Here is a 22,808-nt window from a genome sequence, read left to right as displayed (position 1 = left end):
AGCTGCCCAGAGTGGTTGGGGAAACCCAGCCAATTTATACCCCGCCCATCCGGCTGGGTTTCCCCAGCCACTCTGTGCGGCTCCCAACAGAACACTAACAACAGAATAAAACATCAAACATTAAAAACTTCCCTAAACAGGGCTGCCTTCAGATGTATTCTAAAAGTCAGATACAGTGGTACCTCGGTTTACAAACTTAATCCGTTCCGGAAGTCTGTTCTTAAACCGATACTGTTCTTAAACCGAGATGCGCTTTCCCTAATGAGGCCTCCCATCGCTGGTGCCATTCCACCGTTCGGATTCCATTCTTAGACTAAGGTAAAGTTCTAAAACTAAGACACTACTTCCGGTTTTGCGGAGTTGGTAAACCAAATTGTTCTTAAACCGAGGTACCACTGTAGTTGTTTATCTCCTTGACATCTGGTGGGAGGGCGTTCCACAGCACGGGTGCCACCACCAAGAAGGCCCTCTGCCTGGTTCCCTGTAGCTTTGCTTCTCACAGTGAGGGAACCACCAGAAGGCCCTCAGAGCTGGACCTCAGTGTCTGGGCTGAGCAATGGGGGTGGAGACGCTCCTTCAGGTATACAGGACTGAGGCCGTTTAGGGCTTTAAAGGTCAGCACCAACACTTTGAATTGTGCTCAGAAACGTACTGGGAGCCAATGCAGACCTCTCAGGACCGGTGTTATGTGGTCCCGTCGGCCACTCCCAGTCACCATTAATTAATGCATCGCTGAATAAAGGCTGGCTACATGGGAATTTGGTATGCGTCTCCATACTGAACCCCCAAGGGATTATTTCTTTCCTCACACATGCCCCAAGGGTTCAGACTGGGGATTCTCCTAACTCTGAAGGTGCCACAGGTTGATTCTGGGACCTCCAGAATGCAAATCACGTGCTCTTCCACTGAGCTGCAGTTCTTTCTGAAAACGGTATCCGTCATGGGGGACCCTTTGCTAGCCAGCTGCTTAGGAAGATGGCATTTGTTGGCAAGGAGATCCCTGGGACAAGTGTTACAGATAATAAAGTTGGTTGGGGATTAAGCAAAAGCAAGCCATAGGAAGCGAAAGGCACCGCAGGAAAACACTTTCAAGAAGGCAGTGGAGCGAAGGGGGAAGAAGGAGGGAGGCAGAAGGAAGACCTAAGGGAAAAGCAAAGGCTCTGCTGGGAATCCAAGAACACGGACATTCCCACCAGTCGTTGCATGAACTCAGAACTCCCGATGTGTCATCACATCTGCTGTGGAAAACTAAAATTAAAACTGTGAAGCGATGAACGAAGCAGCTGGAAACGTCGATTCTGCTCTGCTCCAGGGGCAACAGCTGTATTCCGTGAGCGAGTAACTCAACACTCTTCACGGTCAGTATATGCAGAAATAACTGCGCATTAATGCGCCGGGCTCCCCTTTCCTCCCCACTGGCTCTCACACACCCATCCACACACACCCCATCGCAAGTTAGCTAGCAATCATTTTGCAATTCACATTATGCATTATTTGCCTTTGGGGGGAAATAGCGTACTTTAAAGATGAGGGTCAACTCGGCAAGCTACAAAACGATGTCATTTTCGGTGGAGAGACTCCAAATAATAATGCAATATATTCCCTCTTGGTCCACCGCTTCGTTACACTTAGCTTTTCAAGGCTGGGGTCGTCAGCTTAGAATCCTTCTGCTGTGAGATGGATCAGCTGCAGAGAACGGGATACCTGTCTCTTTAAATGCTGTGAAGACAAGAGAGTTTCAGCAGTTTCCCCCACCTCCATTACGCTTTTGCCAGGGATAACAGAACACCCAGCCATGTCTCCTGCCACTGAGCTCTGGCCCTTCTTCAAAGGTGAGGCTAGCATTAGATGTGCTCAGGTCTTAGAATCATAGAATTATAGAGTTGGAAGAGACCACAAGGGCCATCGAGTCCAACCCCCTGCCAAGCAGGAAACACCATCAGAGCACTCCTGACATAGGTCTTGCTTGCATACATCCTGTAGACATCTGTATGGTCTTCTTTGACGATCACTCATAGCCGAGTAAGATTGTCTTCCATGAACATGGTCTTAACAGTGAGTCCGTAAGTGACTGCAGAGACCAGTTCTGGATCCACACATCCTTCCACAGTGGGGACGTAGGTTTCCAGGTGGGAGTTGATCATGGTGAGGGTTTGCCAAGCGTGCCTTCCTCTTAGCACGTTTCTCCCTTTCATCCTGAGTTCAAGTGTCTTCAAAGTCCATGACACCTTTGGTAAAGGCTGTTCTCCAACTGGAGCGCTCGCAGGCCAGTGTTTCCCAATTGTTGGTGTTTATACTACATTTTAAAAATTTTGCCTTGAGAGAGTCTTTGAACCTCTCTTGTTGACCACCAGCATTACGCTTTCCATTTTTAAGTTCAGAGTAGAGCAGTTGCTTTGGAAGACGATCATCAGGCATCCGCACAGCATGACTAGCCCAATGAAGTTGATGTTGAAGAATCATGGCTTCAACACTGGTGATCTTTGCTTCTTCCAGTACGGTGGCATTAGTTCGCCTGTCTTCCCAAGTGATGTGTAAAACATTTCAGAGACATCATTGATGGAATCTTTTGAGGAGTTGCAGATGCCGTTTCTGAAACGTGGACCACTTATAAATGCCATCTGTATGGTAGACAACAGTGAGAACAGGATGGTGGACTGGATTGGGCCTTTGGTCTGATCCAGGAGTGCTCTCCTTACATTCTGACATAAGCATTTGGGACTCTTTAGTTTAGATAAAATAGAAGGGGCAATATATTACAGGGAAAAGTGTAATTGCCTGAATCGTTATTTTTTTCTTTTTTGCGGGACGTTGAAATGGAAAATCATGCGTGGTAGAAACGGGGGAAAGTATGCAAAAAGGTTTGTCTCTGAATGAACCCCTGGTCTTGCTGAAGAGGCGACAGATCAAGGCAGCCTGGGTGGCAACTTACTCTGACAAAGGTTAGAAGTGAAGAAAGCCCTTTTCAGTCAGTGCTTCCAGTCCATCACTCCTAGACTTAAAGACACGTCTCCTATGTCTTATGGCTTCAAAGTTGATGTGCTCCCTGCTCTGCTGGACTGGCAAGGTGCTGTGGGAGGCGATCAACTCCTTGGACCAAGGAGAAGGTGCCTTGTGAGGGTCCTGGCTCCCCTTCTATAGGCCTCAAGAGTTGTTTCAGTGGGTTCCTGCTAGCCAGTCTCAGATCACTAACATCGAAGCCAGGAACCGTGATCCACTTAGAATCATAGAATCATAGAGTTGGAAGAGACCACAAGGGCCATCGAGTCCAACCCCCTGCCAAGCAGGAAACACCATCAGAGCACTCCTGATTTATGGTTGTCAAGCCTCTGCTTAAAGACCTCCAAAGAAGGAGACTCCACCACACTCCTTGGCAGCAAATTCCACTGTCGAACAGCTCTTACTGTCAGGAAGTTCTTCCTAATGTTTAGGTGGAATCTTCTTTCTTGTAGTTTGGATCCATTGCTCCGTGTTCGCTTCTCTGGAGCAGCAGAAAACAACTTCTCTGGAGCCTCAGAAAACAACTTCTTACTTGGTAGTCCTGTAGCCTCCAACTCTATCTCCTGCTTACTTGTCATGGGCAAAGCTGTGAATGTCAGCTTCTCTCAATTTCTCTTTGAAAAAAACCAAAACAAAAAACCTTCAGTACAGTTCTCCACGTTTCCACTTCAGAATTACTAGGTCCTCATGAAAATTAATCAACATTTCAATGCAAATCTGTCCCACTCTAGACATTTCTGCAATATCGCCTAACACACCCCTTTTGGCAAAGCCGTTTCCCTGAACATAATGCAGTTTTTGTATGACTTTTGCTCATTTATATGCCCATTTTACCCTCGGCATATGGGTTTTTGTACAGATTACGGCACTGCAACATTCAGAGACGTGTGAACATTGAAGGATGGCTGTGTTTCGGTTTGCATATTATTGAGGAAGCAGCGAATTAGGTGAATTTGTCATGCGATGCAGGCGGAATCGAATTTCTCCGCCATCCTTCCCGCTGTCTCCTGGACTCTGGGGTCCTGACAGATTGGGGATTAACCTTCCTTTGAGAGACCCCGGTTGTGTTGTGACAAAAGCCTTCTCTGGCCTACAGCGGAAGGATTCTGGCTTGTTTGAAGAATGTTCCTCAGATCACGCGTAGGCAGATTACCCAAGAACAGGCACGTCGATCCTGGTGACACAGAGATTCTTGATGACTAAGGAGCATTGTTTGCCAGTGGATGAAGTTTTCAGGGAGGTTTATTTCCCTCTCTCTCTCCCATTCCCTTGTAAAAATGATGACAGGAGCCTTGAGAAAATAAGTCATCAGAATGTTTCACCACAGTGCAATGTTTTCCCCACAATTTTGGAGATGGAGGAACCGAGTTCAGGAGTCAGGACGGAACAACGCACTGCAGATACAGTATGGGAGGGATAGTTTGAAGTAGAGTCTCCTTCTTCTGGAGTCTCCTTCTGGTGGAGTCTCCTTCTTTGGAGGTCTTTAAGCAGAGGCTTGACAACCATATGTCAGGAGTGCTCTGATGGTGGTTCCTGCTTGGCAGGGGGTTGGACTCGATGGCCCTTGTGGTCTCTTCCAACTCTATGATTCTATGATTCTAGAGAAACTTCACAAAGTGGAAGAACTCCAGCTGAAATGCAAGATGCAAGGGGGGCACTGTGGCCACTGTTATATAGTGGTTCCGCTCCTTCCTCCTGGGCCGTGTTCAGAAAGTGGTGTTGGGGGATGAGTGTTCAGACCCCTGGGCCCTCACCTGTGGGGTGCCTCAGGGTTCCGTCCTCTCCCCCATGCTTTTCAACATCTACATGAAGCCGCTGGGAGAGATTATCAGGAGGTTTGGGCTGGGTGTTCATCAGTATGTGGATGATACCCAGCTCTCTAACTCTTTTTCAGATCAGGACCAGTGAAGGCGGTGAAGGTCTGCAGCCTGGAAGTCATTCTGGACTCACAGCTGTCCATGGAGGCGCAGGTCAATTCTGTGTCCAGGGCAGCTGTCTACCAGCTCCATCTGATACGCAGGCTGAGGCCCTACCTGCCCGCGGACTGTCTCGCCAGAGTGGTGCATGCTCTAGTTATCTCCCGCTTGGACTACTGCAATGCACTCTATGTGGGGCCACCTTTGAAAGTCACTCGGAAACTACAACTAATCCAGAATGCGGCAGCTAGACTGGTGACTGGGAGCGGCTGCCGAGACCACATAAGACCGGTCTTGAAAGACCTACATTGTCTCCCAGTATGTTTCCGAGCCCAATTCAAAGTGTTGCTGCTGACCCTTAAAGCCCAGTATACCTGAAGGAGCGTCTCCACCCCCAGCGTTCAACCCGGACACTGAGGTCCAGCACCGAGGGCCTTCTGGCGGTTCCCTCACTGCGAGATATGAAGTTACAGGGAACCAGGCAGAGGGTCTTCTCGGTAGTGGTACCCGCCCTGTGGAACGCCCTCCCATCAGATGTCAAGGCAATAAACCACTATCTGACTTTTAGAAGACATCTGAAAATAACCCTGTTTAGGGAAGTTTTTAATGTTTGATTCTCTTTTTAATAGTACAGTGGTGCCTCGCAAGACAAAAAGAATCCGTTCCGTGAGTCTCTTCGTCTAGCGGTTTTTTCGTCTTGCGAAGCAAGCCCATTAGTGGATTAGCGGATTAGCGCTATTAGCGGTTTAGCGGCTATTAGCGGCTATTAAAGGCTTAAGGGATTAGCGGATTAGCTACTAAAAGGCTATTAGCAGCTTAGTGCCTTAGAAAAATGGGGTGGGGAGCGGGGAAAAAACCCCAGGAATCGCAAGACATTTTCGTCTTGCGAAGCAAGCCCATAGCAAATTCGTCCTGCGAAGCACCTCCAAAACGGAAAACCCTTTTGTCTAGCGGGTTTTCCGTCTTGTGAGGCATTCGTCTTGCGGGGCACCACTGTATGTTGGGAGCCACCCAGAGTGGCTAGGGAGGCCTGGCCAGAAAGGCAGGGTATAAGTATTATTATTATTATTATTATTATTATTATTATTATTATTATTATTATTTTACATGCATTCAGATAATGACCAAAGCATTCATAGAATCATGGAACTGTAGCATTGGAAGGGACCACAAGGGTCATCTACTCCAACCCCCTGCAGCCCAGGAATCTTTTGCCCAACGTGGTGCTCAAACCCACAACCCTGAAATTAAGAGTCTCATGCACTGCTGACTGATGAAGGTGTTTTAGGATGCACACCGTCCTCCGCCATGTTTCAACAGGGATGCAGAAGGTGTACTTGCATAAATGTCCCATATACCGCCTTTGCCAACCTGACATCCTCCAGATGTTTGGAACTACAATTCCCATCAGCTCCTAAACCAGCGCAGATCTTATCACCGCTAAGAGATCAGCTGCACATCAGGGGTGGAGCCTAGACTGGAAAAGGATCACCTGAATTGAAAAGTCTAAAAGTGTTCAAGATTGGGGCACAGCTCAACTGCAAATGGTTTAATTGCCATGTGGCTACCCCCAACCCCCAAAAAAGAATCCTGGGAACTGTAGTTTTGGGGTGCGCGCGATACTTTAATCCAAGCTTGCTATGAGAGCTGCAGTTCCCCTGCAAAAGGAAGGCTTTGGTGCTGCTGTGCCCTTTGAAAAACCATATTCAGGTCGTGCTTTAAAGTGTGGGAGGAGGGAATGAGACTGCTATTGGGGGTGCAGGTCTCACCCACTGGGGGGCTGGTGCTACAGCACAACCCGGTCACTTTTGACTTTAAGACTTGATGTAGGACTGATTGGGGGGGGGGGGAGGAATTTCAGATTCCAGCAGAACAGGAAAGCACAGAGATTTCTTTGTGGGTGGGTGGACAGATTAGCAGCAAAGCTCAAAGGCTCAAGCCTGGATATAGCCAAGATTAAACTGCAGAAGAAAGCAGCGTATTTTAAGAACGTTCGTTGAGGCTATTTTCTTTCTGCCTGGATAGCAATAAGAATAGCAACATTGTTAGCGCAGGTCAAACATTCACGCGCATGCACACAATTTCATTAATGGGACTTGTGTCTTTGGCATCCATCCCTTTTAGGCCCATTTCACTATTTATAACAGGGGTGTGGAACGGGCGAGGGAGGGGGGTGGTCCTCTAGATAAAGTTGGACTCCATTTCCCAACAGCCCCAACAGCCCCAGCCAGCTTGGCAAGAGCAGAGGATGATGGGAGTTGGAGTCTAGCAACACACAGATGCCTTCTCCAGGCTCCCTGCACCTGGTTTATAACAAGTGGGAGCTGCAAAAGAAATGTGCCCATATATCCTCACTCTCTAACAAGAGTGCTCCATCTAGCCAGCCATTCCTTCCACTCGAATTGCCATAGGCTGTTTGGGGCTCAAGAAAGTCAATTCCTCACCCTACATTCCAAAAACTCCTAATTGACTCTCAACCTTTCTGACCCCCTTCACTTCTCTTGAGTTTTATTTTTTTAAAAAAAAAAAAAATGTATTTATTAACGTTCTTATGTTACATTGGTAAACATTATCATATTACATTACAAGGCTTATTATAATATAATTTTCAGCATGTATACAAAATTTATATACAAAGTTTATATACCTAAAGGGGAAAAAACAAGGACAAAAAACTATTTTGTACCAACACTTTGGACTTCCTGTCTATCCTGTTGTATATTCCTTTTTTACAAATGAATGTACAGTGGACGCTCTGCTTGCGAACGTGATCCGTGCAGCATGCACGTTCGCAACCCGCAGCGGCACATCTGTGCATGCGCGGGTTGCAATTCGGCACTTCTGCGCATGCGCGGCCGCCGAAACCTGGAAGTAAACCGTTCTGGGTTTCACCGCTTGCGCATGTGCAGACACTCAAAATGACGTCACGTGCATGCGCAGAAGCAGCGAATTGTGACCTGCGCACCCGCAGATGCAGGTTGCGTTCTACTCAGGATGCGAACGGGGCTCCGGAACGGATCCCGTTCGCATCCAGAGGTACCACTGTATTATTGACGGTTGTGTTTTGTTTCCCTGCCTGTGGAATAATAATTATTATTATTATTATTATTATTATTATTATTATTATTATTATTATTATTCTCCCCATTTTATCCTCACCACAACCCTATGAGGTCGGTTAGGGCCGAGAGAGAGTGACATGCCTAAAGTTATCCAATGGGCTTCATAGATGACTGGGGATTCGAACTCCAATTTCCCACTGCTTCAGCCACCCCACCATGGTTTCAAGATGGTCAGCAACAAGCAAATGCCAGCTTCTTCAGAGGCTGGTGGGGGCACCATGGCAGCTTCTGCCAGCCTCTGCACCTGCAGCCTAACACAGCAGAGCACATTCGGCCAATAATAATGCCTGTTAGGGAGAAGGAGAAAACCCAGTTGGGTCCTATCTAGCCAGCAGATTCTGGTTGGCCAGCAGATACTTGCACTCCTGTGTCTAAACAGAAGCAGTCTATCTGATTTGAAATGCCCAAAGTGGTGCCCTTAAAGGACCACGACCTTTCTTAACTTGTCCCAGATGCTATCAGTTGTGCCTCGCAAGGAGGGGTCAGCACAAGGCTAACTCCTCTGGTATCATCTGTGTGTAGATCTCTATCCCAGATGATCCTTTTATATTTGCCTGCCGCTGCTGGCGACTCCTGGCGAGGGGGCACAGAGCCGAAAGCCCCCTGCCCCCCGAGTTACAGAGCTGCCTTTTTACGATGTCACCTCTGGAGTCGTGGCAGCGTTCAGGCCAGTCTCCCCAGAGCAGGAGGCCTCCGAACTTCATCCTGCGCTGAGACCTCTAGCGCTTTTCTTCGTCCACATCCTGGCAGAGTTCCTGCAAAGTACAAACACACACAGAGCTCCTATTGTTCGCAGCCCTTCACGAGCCCCACTCATCCTAATATGGAATTCGGCAGGAAACCCATGATTTCCTGACATACAGCAAGCTGGGGGAAATAAAGGGGTTGCGTGAAAATGAAAACCGTCCATTAAACCCCTCCAGCTTCCCTTCTCCGCTTGGGAATGTGATGGCCAGTGGGGTGGGCTTAGCACAAATCCCAGATTTTTCAGGCCGGAGCAGCGAAGAGAAGGAGGCACTCTGTTCCTCAGACGGCGTCTATTTTTAACCAAAGTCTTTCTGCATCCAAGATGAAGGTTTCCTGACTCGGGCTCACAACACGCTCGTGCCCTTATTATTGTCTTATTTATTCTTCCCCCGCGTGGTTTTCTTCTCGGCTTGAGAAAGTTCGGGCTGGGACAAGCTTGGGATTCGGCGTTATGATTTCGTGAAGGCCCACTACTTTGAAAAGAAAACAAAAGGGGGGGGGGAGAGAAAAGACTACAGAAACTAACTCAGGAAAGAAGGCTTTTTTGAGAGCAGGCACCTCGCTGCTTCTATGTATGCCTGAGATTCTGGGAGAAGCGGGCAGGTAGATAAAAACAAACAGCCAGGATGAGCAGCAAAGAGGGAGAACACACTGACGGCAGCGTGAAGAAGATGCTTAAATGTGTGGTGGTAGGGGATGGAGCTGTGGGCAAGACCTGCCTGCTGATGAGCTACGCCAACGATGCTTTTCCGGAAGAGTACGTTCCTACGGTGTTTGACCACTACGCAGGTAAGAGCACCTTGTTTCTCCTGCCTTGACCAATTCTTATATCACAGTGTTAAAAATTTCCCAATGTTAAAAATGTGGCCCTTACTTCATGTTGAGTACCGGCACTTTTATGATTTCCTAAAAAGAAAAGTACTGCTTCTACGTTACAGGGGATGAGAAGGTAAGGTTGGGTGGCAGAATTCAGGACAGTACCGATCAGTGGCGTAGCGTGGGGGGTGCAGGGGGGGCCGGCCGCAACATCTGGGGGTTAGGGTTAGGGGGCGCAAATCCACAGGTTAGGGGGCGCAAATCCACGGGTTAGGGGGCGCAAATTACTTGCCTTGCCCCGGGTGCTGACAACCCACGCTACGCCACTGGTACCGATTCAGATTTTGGGTGGCTTCAGATTTTTTGGAGGGGGGGTTCCTTCATTTTGTATCCTCCCTTCTGCAAAGATGTTCTGCGTACGAAGCAACAAAGGAGCATATCACGGCTACTCTCCTTCTGTGCACTCATTTCTGTACCTGCACAGAGATTGGGTTTTTTTTGAGGATGGGGAGAGATAGAACTCCACACCTGAGGTGGAACTGTTCGGAGTCTATCACCTCTGATCATTGTCTCATTCTGTTGATTGGCTCAAATACAAATTCTACTTTCCTTTTGTTCTAATGGCATGTTGCGGTTATTGCAAATGTGCTCATTCTCCAGTCCCATCATTCCCACCCCATAATTCACCTCTGGAGTTTCCATCTCTTGCAAAAAATATAAATAAATGGGGATCTCTGTATTGAATGAGAACACCCCAGCAGAGTCGTGGTGTCGAAAGTGTGAGGTCACAGGGCCAGGCTGTGGAGGATGGTTGCCAGGGAGATAGAAGCTCCTCCTCTGCCTAGCCTGGCGAGTGTTCTGATTGGGCTACAGGCCCACGCATTTGTTTACTGGATCAGGAGCAGAGTGACACACAAACACGCCAATCCCCTCCCAGTAAGACTGGTTACCCTTTTGTATGAACACCAAGCCATCATCTGAATTAGGATGCACACTAGATGTTTCTTCAAGACAGAAACCCCTGATGTGCTAGATTTCTACATGCAGGGATTTGTTTGTTTGTTTATTGCTAAGGAGGAGAATTTAGCCACCTGAGTTTCCACTTGCAGTGAGACAGCCCAGGCACAGGTGTGTCATCTCACTGAGAACTAGGCCTGTGAAGGAATGGCGGATAAATGCAGTTCAGTTAGCATTTAAAGACAAAATTACCTAATTCACACACAATTAACAATATGCAAACCATAGACACCGGCATTCTTCGAAATTTGCACTTCCCCAAATTTTGCAGTGCAAGCTCTCTGGCCAAAAAATTGGGGGAAGTGTACATAAAAAATGCACAGTTTTGGGGGGTTTCGGGTTTTGTTTTGAGGGAGGTGGAATTTTTAAAATAATTCAAATTTTTTGAAGATGAAATCTGTGGAGGGAGAAGTGTGAGAGCAGGGATGGGGAACCTGCGAGCCTCCAGAGGTCACCAGACTACAACTCCCATCATCCGTGAGCGCTGGCAATCTTGGCTGGGAGAGATGGGAGAGTAAGTCCAACCAGCTCTGAGGGGCCACAGTTTCCCCCCACCCATGGTGAGGGCCACTTTGGGGAAAGGGTGGAATAAAAATGTAAATAAATAAGTGCTGAGATCTGAAACGGCCTCCTCGACAAACAATCGGGTGTGTGAGTCCTGCTCACCTTTCTTTAAAAGGAATAAAATAGAAATTATATGGTTTTAGTAGAAATGTTATAAAGAATTAAACAAAAACTGATTGTTAATGGGCTAAAGTGGAAAATTTAAAGTTAGACTGTGTTAAGATAAATTATAGAACAAAAAATTGAGAAAGAGGGAAAGGATTTGCTGAATTAGCTAACTTTGAACTAGAATACAAAAAAGGGAGGTGTGAGGAAGTCGAGGAAACAAGTAAATGAAAGATAAAGATATGGAAATTGGATGTGTTTTTAAATGTTTTTGTTTTTTCTTGTTTTGATGTATTGTTTTTTCTTTCTATTCTCGATGTATTGTTTGTTAATTTTTTACTGTTTTTTCTTATACTTTTTTTCTGTAACTGTAAAACTTCTAATAAATATTATTTTTTTAAAAAAAGGAATAAAATAATTTAGAGGGGGAAATCAACATCGCTCTATGGCAACCATCAAATCAGTACAGTAATACCTCGGGTTGCGAACGCGGCGGGTTGTGCATTTTCAGGTTACCTACTGTGCCAAACCCAGAAGTACAGGAATGGGTTACTTGCGGATTTCGGCGCTCGACCATGCGCAGAAACACTAAATTGCGCTTTGCACATGCACAGAAGTGAAGGATCACATCACATGCATGCGCAGACGCAGCACTGTGGGTTGTGAATACTGCGGGTTGTGAATGTGCCTCCCGCACAGATCACGTTCGCAACCTGAGGTATGACTGTACCAGTTTTTCATCTTGCTGGATGGAACAAGCCCCATGTGCTGTTTGGGGAGTTCCGGGCCAATTTTGGGGGCTCAGGGGCGTGCGGTGGGTGAAGAGGGGAAGAAAGACCCATTGTACTAGGAGGAGCTAGCGCGATCCCACTCTGGATTTGGAAAATTGTATAGAGCCAGGGTGGAGCAGTGGTGAGAGTCAGTGGTGTAGCGTGGGTTGTCAGCACCCGGGGCAAGGCAAGTAATTTGCGCCCCCTAGAGTGAGTGAGCCAGGTAGGGGCAGAGAGCTGGGAGTGCGAGCGCCCCCCCCCCCCGATGTTGTGCCCGGTGCGGCCAGCCCCCCCTGCACCCCCCACGCTACGCCACTGGTGAGAGTGTTGGACCAGGACTTGAGTTCAAATCCTGACTCAGTCATGAAGCTCACCTCAGTCCCATCATTGCCTCCCAGTCTAGCCTACCTCACAGGGGTGTTGTTAGGATTAAATGAGGAGAGAGAGAAAACCACTCACATGCCACCTCGAGCTCCTTGGAGGAAAAGTGTAATAACAACAGTGACAATCCTCTATCTCCGCAAGCAGATATCACTTTCTTCCACAAGAGAGCAAATCGATTGAGTCTGAAATTCAGAGACCGCCAACCTACCCCATAGGTCAGAAACAGCTCTAGGCTGGGTGGGTGGTGGTTGTTTTTGTTGTTCCTGAATCAATTTCCATTTGTACACTTTGAGCATTCGAAGATCTAAAACGCACTTGTGTTCTCTGTCAATCTCATCCTTTTCCTCTCCCTTGTGGCGAATGAGTCATACATCACAACCATCAGATCTTGCCTCGAAACAGAATTTTAGGGGGCAGCTGGAGATCCTTCTTGGCCCAGTTTGAATAGGCTTGTATTATTATTATTATTATTATTATTATTATTATTATTATTATCTCAGAGTTAAGAGTCTGGAGCGTTCCAGAGTTTTACATTTTGAAGGAACTGACGCTTCTGAGCTTGGCTAACATGCGGAAGCAATACAGAGCTAGCACAGAGGAGTTACTAAGAGTGCTAGGCTAGGACCGGGGAGAGCTGAGTTCGAGTCATGGTGGCCATTTATCTGTCGTTTTGGTGAATGTTGCATTCAGATGGTGCAAGCCACCTTGAATCCTGAACTTGGCAGAAAGGCAGGATATAAATACTAATAATACTAATACTATTAATACTTGCTGGTTTCCGGACCACTCATCATCTTGGTTGCTCTCTTCTGCCCAGTTTTTCGTTTGTCAATATCCTTCTAAAACTGTGCTGCCCAGAACTGGAAATGAATTGGACGGGAGGTGGGAGGGGGGAAAAGGCTTATTGCTGCAGTGCCTACTGACATAAGGCAACACTCTCCAATGCTCCATTTTGTGCAAAGTTTGGGTCCCCTCCAATCTCTTCTCTCTGTCTATGAATGGGGAAACTGGTGTTCCATGTGTCTGCCCCTCATATCTAGTTTGGCCCTAAAATTGCAGGGGACCATTAAACTGGATGGCAGTCATGATGGCAAAAAGTGTTTGGAAGCGCTAGTGTTTGGATTTGATATCCCGCTTTATCACTACCCGAAGGAGTCTCAGAGCGGCTAACAACCTCCTTTCCCTTCCTCTCCCACAACAAACACTCTGTGAGGTGAGTGAGGCTGAGAGACTTCAGAGAAGTGTGACTGGCCCAAGGTCACCCAGCAGCTGCATGTGGAGGAGCGGGGAATCGAACCCGGTTCACCAGATTACAAGTCCACCGCTCTTAACCACTACACCACATTGGCTCTGAGTGAGGGAAGAGGTGGAAGGGGGAAAGTTGTGGGATAAAGTGGGGCAAGCCTTAATGCAATGCAGAGTTCAAGCCCTCTATATTACAGTGGTACCTTGGGTTACATACGCTTCAGGTTACATACGCTTCAGGTTACAGACTTCGCTAACCTAGAAATATTACCTCGGGTTAAGAACTTTGCTTCAGGATGAGAACAGAAATCGTGCTCCGGCGGCGCGACAGCAAGAGGCCCCATTAGCTAAAGTGATGCTTCAGGTTAAGAACAGACCTCCAGAACGAATTAAGTACTTAACCTGAGGTACCACTGTACTAGAGGGACGCGGGTGGCGCTGTGGGTTAAAGCCTCAGTGCCTGGGGCTTGCCGATCGAAAGGTCGGCGGTTCGAATCCCCGCGGCGGGGTGCGCTCCCGTTGTTTGGTCCCAGCGCCTGCCAACCTAGCAGTTCGAAAGCACTCCCTGGTGCAAGTAGATAAATAGGGACCGCTTACTAGCGGGAAGGTAAACGGCGTTTCCGTGTGCGGCTCTAGCTCGCCAGAGCAGCGATGTCACGCTGGCCACGTGACCCGGAAGTGTCTTCGGACAGCGCTGGCCCTTGGCCTCTTTGAGTGAGATGGGCGCACAACCCTAGAGTCTGTCAAGACTGGCCCGTACGGGCAGGGGTACCTTTACCTTTACCTTTTTACCACTGTACTATACTGGGGGTGGAGAAACCTCTCGTTTGCCAGCCAGATCTGGGCAAATAACCTAGATGTCATTATCCTATTAGCACGGACTGAAAATGCTAAACATACGTGGTTTGTTTCCATAGTACCTGCTTACATAGACATTCCCTTAATCTCTCTTGTTTGAAATGCTGTATTTGAATTACGGGTGTTTACATTTTAACATTTCAACGGGAACAATTTTATTGAGTGTTTTCATTATGGCTGTTTATACCTTAATCTTCATGTAACAGGGTTTTATATTTTGTAAACCACTTAGAGCCTGTTTTGGCACTGAGTGGAAGATTAATTAATTACTTAATTAAGAATTAATTAATTAAGAGAGAAAGAGCTTTGTGGCTGCAGAAGCAGAAAGCCGTGACTTTGGTACGAAGTGACTTGAAGCTGTTTTTTCCCCCACATGTATAGAGCACGGAGGAACAGCTGCAATATTGCGCCTGTATAAACCGCATAGAAATCAATAAAGGCATTCTCACATGGCTATTTCAGAGCCATGAAAAGTCTTGGCTGTTTTGGTTCCCAGCTGTGAGCCGGTGCTGAGCATCTGCCAGCGTGAGTCAGCGTTTGGCACGCAGCTGCAAAGTCCAGGCCAATTTGCATAGCATTCTGACATGTAGACTTTACACACTGTAGACTATGGGAATAAGTGCTCCTCCCGTGTCATGTGTAAAATGCGGCGCGGAACATGCGGAGGGCCTCTTTATCCATCTGCTGGATTAACCACCCATTGTGCACCCTGCATTACAGTGGATGTTCTGCGTGTCAGGATACTGTGCAAATCTGCCTTTTGCTTTACAAGCACTGTATATAGCTCTGCTTGCCTTCACATGAAAAAGGACATTGTAGAGCCTTGGTCAGACCACACCAGGAATACCGTGTCCAGTTATGGGTGCCCCAGTTTAAGAAGGATATTGACAAGCTGGAAGGTGTGCAGAGGAGGGCAACCAAGATGATCAAGGGTCTGGAAACTAAGCCTGATGAGGAACGGTTGAAGGAGATGGATAGGTTTAGCCTGGGAAAGAGGAGACTGAGAGGAGATAGGATAGCCCTCTTCAAATATCTTAACCTTTAAAGCCCTAAACGGCCCCGGTCCAGTATACCTGAACGAGCATCTCCACCTCCATTGTTCTGCCCAGACACTGAGGTCCAGCGCCGAGGGCCTTCTGGCAGTTCCCTCGCTACGAGAAGCCAAGTTACAGGGAACCAGGCAGAGGGCCTTCTCGGTAGTGGCACCCCCCCCCATGGAACGCCCTCCCACCAGATGTCAAAGAGAAAGATGTCTTTTAGAAGACATCTGAAGGCAGCCCTGTTTAGGGAAGCTTTTAATGTTTAATAGGTTATTGTATTTTAGTGTTTTGTTGGAAGCCGCCCAGAGTGGCTGGGGAAACCCAGCCAGATGGGTGGGGTATAAATAAGAAATTATTATTATTATTATTATTATTATTATTATTATTATTATTATTATTATTATTATTATTATTGGCTGTCACATGGAAGAAGGTGCAAGCTTGTTTTCTCCTGCCCTGGTAGGTAGGACTCAAACCCATGGCTTCAAGTTACACGAAAGGAGATTCGGACTAAACCTCAGGAAGAGCTTTCAGGCAGAAAGAGCTGTTTGACAGTGGAACAAACTCCATCAGGAAGTGACAGACTCTCCTTCCTTGGAGGTTTTTAAGCAGAGGTTGGATAGCCATCTGTTATGGATGCTTTGACTGAGATTCCTGCATTGCAGGGGGTTGGACTAGATGACCCTTGGGTCCCTTCCATCTCTTCAATTCTATGATTCTATGATTCTCCCTAATAGTAGAACACTGGTGTGGTCATCCATTGAAGCTGAGTGTTGGAAGATTCAGGACAGACAACAGGAAGTAGCTTTGGCCTGATTCCCTTCTTCCATAGATCTCAGTGCAGTTCACAACATAAAAATACAAGATAAAAAACCCCCACAAAATACCATAATAAAAACAGCAATAAACAAATAACCCCGCCTCCTCTCCAACCCCTTCCACAACTCATTTAAAACCTATCAGGTATTAATCAGACAAACAGCTGGTTGACGAGGAATTTTTTTTTGCCTTGTGCCTAAAGATGTATAATGAAGGCACCAGGCAAGATTCTTTGGAGAGAGCATTCCACAAGCAGGGAGCCACCACAGAAAAGGCCTGTTCTCATGTTGCCACCCTCCGGACCTCTTGTGGAGGAGGCACACAAAACAGGGCATCAGATGGTGATTTCAGGGTCTGGGTCAGTTCATATGGGGGGGAGGCATCCTTGAGGTATTGTGGTCCTGAGCAGTTTAAGGCTTTACAGGTCAAAACCAGCACTTTGCATGGAAACAAACTGGCAGCCAGTGCATTCAGTCTATGCAACTTACCTAATACACGTCCCATCAAACAAAAAACGGTAGACAATGTGTTTGATAAGACTAAACAACGAGTTTCCTAATAATAACCCAAGAGTCACTCACTGCAACTTTGAAGGAAATCCAGGGTGTTCGAGAAACTGATCAGAGTCTTGGGATGCCAGCAAAGCCTTTCATTACGCCAGATATTGTCAGGGGAAGGTAAATAGAAACACTTCCTGCCGTCTCCCTGGACAATGAAGAGTCTTGAAACTTCAAAAAAGAAAGACATAACATGTTTAGGATTTCGGGAATATTCAGGGTGGCAGGAGATGATATATTGTTTATTAATATCCTTCCTAACTTGCATCAGCAAGTTCCTTTGTGTAGCAGAGTTGTTGTTGTTTAGTCATTTAGTCGTGTTCGACTCTTCGTGACTCCATGGACCAGAGCACGCCAGACACTCCTGTCTCCCACTGCCTCCTGCAGTTTGGTCAAACTCATGCTGGTAGCTTCGAGAACACTGTCCAACCATCTCGTCCTCTGTCATCCCCTTCTCCTTGTGCCCTCCATCTTTCCCAACATCAGGGTCTTTTCCAGGGAGTCTTCTCTTCTCATGAGGTGGCCAAAGGATTGGAGCCTCAGCTTCAGGATCTGTCCTTCCAGTAAGCACTCAGTGATGATTTCCTTCAGAATGGAGAGGTTTGATCTTCTTGCAGTCCATGGGACTCTCAAGAGTCTCCTCCATCACCATAATTCCAAAGCATCAATTCTTCAGCGATCAGCCTTCTTTATGGTCCCGCTCTCACTTCCATACATCACTACTGGGAAAACCATAGCTTTAACTATATGGACTTTTGTCAGCAAGGTAATATCTCTGCTTTTTAAGATGTAGCAGAGTTACAGTCCCCTTTTTACTTGCCCAGCAGATAGCTGGTTGCAGGCTCATGCGAGCCTCTCACTATTATACAATTCAATCTGTCTCAGATTGAATTGTACGTTCCTGGTATGTTCCCTTGAATCCCTCTTAAAAGAATAAAGATGCCACAATCTTATTCAAAGCCAATAAAAGAAGTTTACTCACATCAGTTCACAGTTGGATTCCTAAAGGCAGACTTAGTTACAAATGTGTACATGTGGATCTACCCCATATGGGGGAATAATCCCAGTGCTTCTGCTAGGTGAGAGCTAGCAGAGCAGTCCTAGCTAAAAGCTGGTCAAACGAAGAAGGAAGTAAAAAAAAGGAAGGGTGCTGGGTGAGCCCTTAATATACACACCTGGTGTCAAAAGCCAGGGCAAAAATGAGCAGAATTGGTAATTTGTGCAGAACTGTGATTTGTGCAGCAGACTGCTTGAAACACTCTTGCCAGGACACAGCAAATATGGACGGGGGGCGTTGCTTGATGATTTAATTTCAGGAAACTTCCAAACTCCTGGTATTTAAAAAAAGAAGAAGGGGAGGTCATGTTTTCTATTAAAATCCCTGGCGAAGCCCCGAAAGGAGCTCTCAGAATGTTGGCTTTATTTTCCCCGTTTTGCTTGGACAGCAGCAGCTGTATTGCCAAGCAGGGGGAATTTGTGGGTATTAATAAAGCCTCAGAAAATGTTTGTCCTCTGGGGAATGTGACAAAAATAACACAATGAAAATGGCCCATTGATACTGAAGTTGCCCTCGCTATTTACGTCCATGTATATATATAAATGTGTGCATGTTTTTTGCAAGATCTCCCGGGGGCAGGAAATGGTGGGGGGCTTATAAAACTGCCTCTAGTTTTCTAAAAAGTCGTGGCAAGTCTTAAAAAAAAAATGTAAATAAATATATTTGACGGGTAAATGATACTCTACCCAAAAAAATACAGAACTAGTCATCTGCTACCTATAACTACATACTTGAATACCTGGGAGGGCTGGTTGAATTTCTGTAGTTTGGATTTGCTAGTAGTTGTTATGGACTCCATGTGTTAGTTCCTTTCATTTGTATAGCTGCTTTAAAAGGATATGTTTTTAAATGGTTTTTGTTAAAGGGGGGAACCTGCCTGCCTCTACAAATCAGGCAGGTACATAGCTCTTTTCATCTTTAAGTAGAGATCTTTATCCCACTCTGGATTGGATTTGAAATTGTTTTTACGTAGCGAAGTGTTTTTAATTGGTTTTACATTTTAAAAGTGTTTTTAACGGTTATAACTGTATTTTTTATTATTATCTATTAAATTCAGCAATTGCTTTCATTAGCGATGTTTTCATTGTGAAATCCCTTTGAGGTATTTTATGGGTAGTGATTCACAAATGGAATGAAACAAAAGCACACTTTGTCTGTGGTTGGTGTTTTTTTTAACGCATCTTTTGTACCGCTCAGAGATTTATTTGAAATATGGAACGATATATTTCTCCTTTAATGCTGGGCCACCATCAGCCTTCTAAATCCACCCATCCAACTAACTCTAAGCTTGCCTGACATGTCCTGGTTTTCGGGTGTAAAAATGGCATGGGGGGGGAATGTTGCCAAATGTCAGGAAAAACCCAGATGTATGGGGGAAATGCTTAACAACTTAACTTTTTGAAATATGGCAACGCTAGCTAACTCTGCCCAGGAGTTTCCATGTTTGGTTTTTTTAAAAAAGGTAATCTGTCCTTCCAGTGAGCACTCAGGGCTGATTTCCTTAAGAATGGATAGGTTTGATCTTCTTGCAGTCCATGGGACTCTCAAGAGTCTCCTCCAACACCAGAATTCAAAAGCATTTCATAATCCATATTTTGTATCTGTCCATATTATCTGTAATGGTTCTAGGGGTTGCTCGTGCGTAAGCCGGTGCCGACACCTGGCTGGGTTGCTGTCCACCCATGGCTGACTCAATCGCTGGCAGAATCCGTCAGTGGGTGTTTCTTAAACTTCTTCCAGCAAAGAAGCTCTTTGATGCTGTAATGGTTCTAGGGGTTGCTCGTGCGTAAGTTGCCGCCACTCCTGGCTAGGTTACCTGGTTGAACCCTTTCTGTCTGGACAGCCTCAAGTTTCGTGGCTGCCTCAGTCGCTGGCAGAATCCGTCAGTGGGTGTTTCTTGAACCTCTTCCAGCATAAAAGCTGCTTGACGCCCAATCTTCTCCTACTCTTCCTGCGCGGAAGTCTTCTGCGCAGGGAGGGTGTGGGCAGTGGAGTACCCGTACTCTCTCCGCTGGTCTCCGGCGAGGAGTCCTGGAGCCACCTCTCCGATTCCCCCATCTGCCCCCCTTCTCCACTGGTGTTACGCTGATTTCCTTCCCCAGCGGATGGGCTGTCTCTCTCCCTGCTGGGACCCTCTCCGGCATCCCTCTGGAGCCTTCTCTCCGCCTCCAGCTCCGATGGCAGTTCCCTGACAGATGCCTAGTCTCCTCCTACTCTCCCTGCGCGGAAGCCTTCTGCGCAAGGAGGGCACAGGCAGCGGAGGACCCTTACTCTCCCCGCTGGTCCCCGGCAAGGAGTCATGGGACCACCTCACCGCTTCCCCCATCTGCCCCCCTTCTCCACTGGTGCTACGCTGATTCTCTTCCCCACAAGATGGGCTGCCTCTCCCAATCCCGGGACGCTCTCCGGAATCCCTCTGGATTTTGCTCTCTCCCTCCGGCACTGATGGCAGTTCCCTGACATTATCCTTAGTAATTGTTACATTACAAGTGTTATTAAAATCCTGCTAATGTTCTCATCTGCCATTCCTCTCTGGTCGGGACTTTGTCTTCTTTCCATCTCTGGGCTGATTCTTGCCTCCTTACTGGTACAGGCCCCCACAACCTCCCCCCAAGTAAGATTCCAACCCCCTCACCGCCTGGGGCACACTGATTTGTGTCCTGCCAGGCCCTACATCTATGCTCACGCTAGAAGTTTTGAATTTACAAGTTGCTTCTTGGCCCCACTTTTTCTGCCCGAGTTTCCCCTGCAACCTGGGGCAATTATTTCAAGGCCAAAGCCCACTCAATGAAGGCAGGTTGTTCATACGTGAGTGTACAGCACTCTGTCACTGAAGCATCCCAGATGGAGTTTTCATGTGAGCTCAACTCACACTGGGCCCTCTTAAACTGCCGTCATTCACACATTCAGCTGTGAGTCATTGAGTGATAAGTCATGAGGTGATAAGATATCGAGTGATATATCTGCATGAGTGATTCGGTGCTTCGTCAGCCCCAGTTAGGTTTGTCATGGGTAGAGAAGCAGGCTTCAAATGACTGCGCTCAAGCCCGCAGTGACTTCTGAAGCTTTTAACCTTGTTGAAAGTCTTCCCCACCATTTCTCACCAGGGCCAGATTTACCGGTAGGTTTGAGGAGGCCCTAAGCTACTGAAGGTAATGGGGTCCTTTAAATGTCCAGCTGTCCTTTGTCAACAACAAATTGTTGCTGTTTTTTGTGTTGAATATATGCTACATGGTAATTTATGGACCTAATAGGTATCTAAAGCCATTTGCACATAACAAAATATGTATTTTACCAAAGTAATTGTTGAACTGAAATACAATTAAGAAGTTAATAATAATAATAATAATAATAATAATAATTTATTATTTGTACCCCGCCCATCTGGCTGGGCCTCCCCAGCCACTCTGGGCGGCTTCCATAGAAACAAAAAATACAGTAAAATATCACAGATTAAAAACTTCCCTGAACAGGGCTGCCTTAAGATGTCTTCTAAATGTCAGGTAGTTATTTATCGCTTTGACATCTGATGGGAGGGCGTTCCACAGGGCGGGGGTCACTACCGAGAAGGCCCTCTGCCTGGTTCCCTGTAGCTTTGCTTCTCGCAATGATGGATTAATTCATTATTTCATTATTAATAATGAAATACAATTAAGATTATGATTAATAGTGAAATACAATTAAGATTGTTACAATACCACCATTGTTGTTGTTGTTGATGATGATGATGATGTTTTATATCTACATGATTCCTGTACAGTGGGTCTTTGGTTGTTGAATTTAATCCATTCCAGGAGTCCATTCGACTCCCGAAATCATTCAAAAAACCAAGGCACGGCTTCTGATTGGCTGCAGGAGCTTCCTGCACTCAATCGGAAGCCGAGTCAGACATTCAGCTTCCAAAAAACGTTTGCAAACCAGAACACTCACTTCCGGGTTTGCAGCATTCGGGAGCCAATTTGTTCAGGAGCTGAGCCATTCAAAAAGCAAGGTACCACTGTACAATCTTAGAAAGTTGCATAATCTTGGAAGGTGCATAGCTGTGGTAATCATGAACAGACCCTGCGCTTCTGAATTTCCCACTGGACTACTGAGGACAGGAAATCGTAGTCACATGGGCAACTGACGTGCAGAGCTCCTTAACTGCCCCCAGAGTCAGATTTCAGCGGCGTCCCTGTGCAAGACCTCTCTCCGTCCGTTCTCCTCAATTCACGACGGTGTCGTTTCCACGCCTTGCAGTGCCCCCGAGGCTCAGCTCCCAGTGGAACCAGTCACGCTGCCCAAAATCAGCTTCTGCTTCCAAATTTACCCCATCGCCCACACCAGCTCCATTTATTACAGAGGCTGAGTTCTGCTCGCCTGCTTCAGACAGCATTTGGTTCAGCCTAAGAAGTAATTTGCAGACTCGAGACTTGTTTAAATTGCTGACACCGAGATTGCAGAAGGAAGAGTCGAGGCTCTTGGGATGCACGAAGCCTAGCTGCGCTTATTGTCCCAAATTCACAGCTCTACCGGGGAACGCAGTGTGTTCAAATTAACTTGAAGTCACGAGGAGGAGGGTTAAATGGATTCTCAGTCATGTATCCCCGCGAGACTGAAACCCGCCCCCCAACTTCTAAGCCGGAGGTAAACAGCAACCCGCTGGGTGTCCCGCTGTCATTTATTTACGTGTTGTGCCTTGAAGAGACTTGTTGCCACCTCCAATCGAGCATCAGTGTTCATTAAAGCAATTGAAAGCCATTTGCTTTCCCAGGTGACATAGGAAAGTGGTATTTACAGTCAATCTACCCA

At 46.7% G+C, this 22,808-nt stretch overlaps 1 protein-coding gene across 2 annotated transcripts in view; it reads left to right on the top strand.

The window, feature by feature from the left end:
• Positions 1 to 8,698: 8,698 nt before the first annotated feature.
• RHOJ (ras homolog family member J) overlaps positions 8,699 to 22,808 on the top strand; it is a 69,640-nt gene continuing 55,530 nt past the window's right edge. For both annotated transcript variants that reach the window (XM_083440209.1, XM_083440210.1), the window contains exon 1: positions 8,699 to 9,574. In XM_083440209.1, the coding sequence (XP_083296335.1) occupies positions 9,412 to 9,574 (163 nt within the window). In that variant the 5' untranslated portion in view covers positions 8,699 to 9,411. The remainder of the gene's footprint in view (positions 9,575 to 22,808) is intronic.

Source organism: Podarcis tiliguerta (genome assembly GCF_965153285.1).
Source record: "Podarcis tiliguerta genome assembly, chromosome: 1".
Lineage (NCBI taxonomy): Eukaryota > Metazoa > Chordata > Lepidosauria > Squamata > Lacertidae > Podarcis > Podarcis tiliguerta.
The sequence above is the reverse complement of the archived record's forward strand: the minus strand, read 5'-3'. Positions and strand labels throughout refer to the sequence as shown.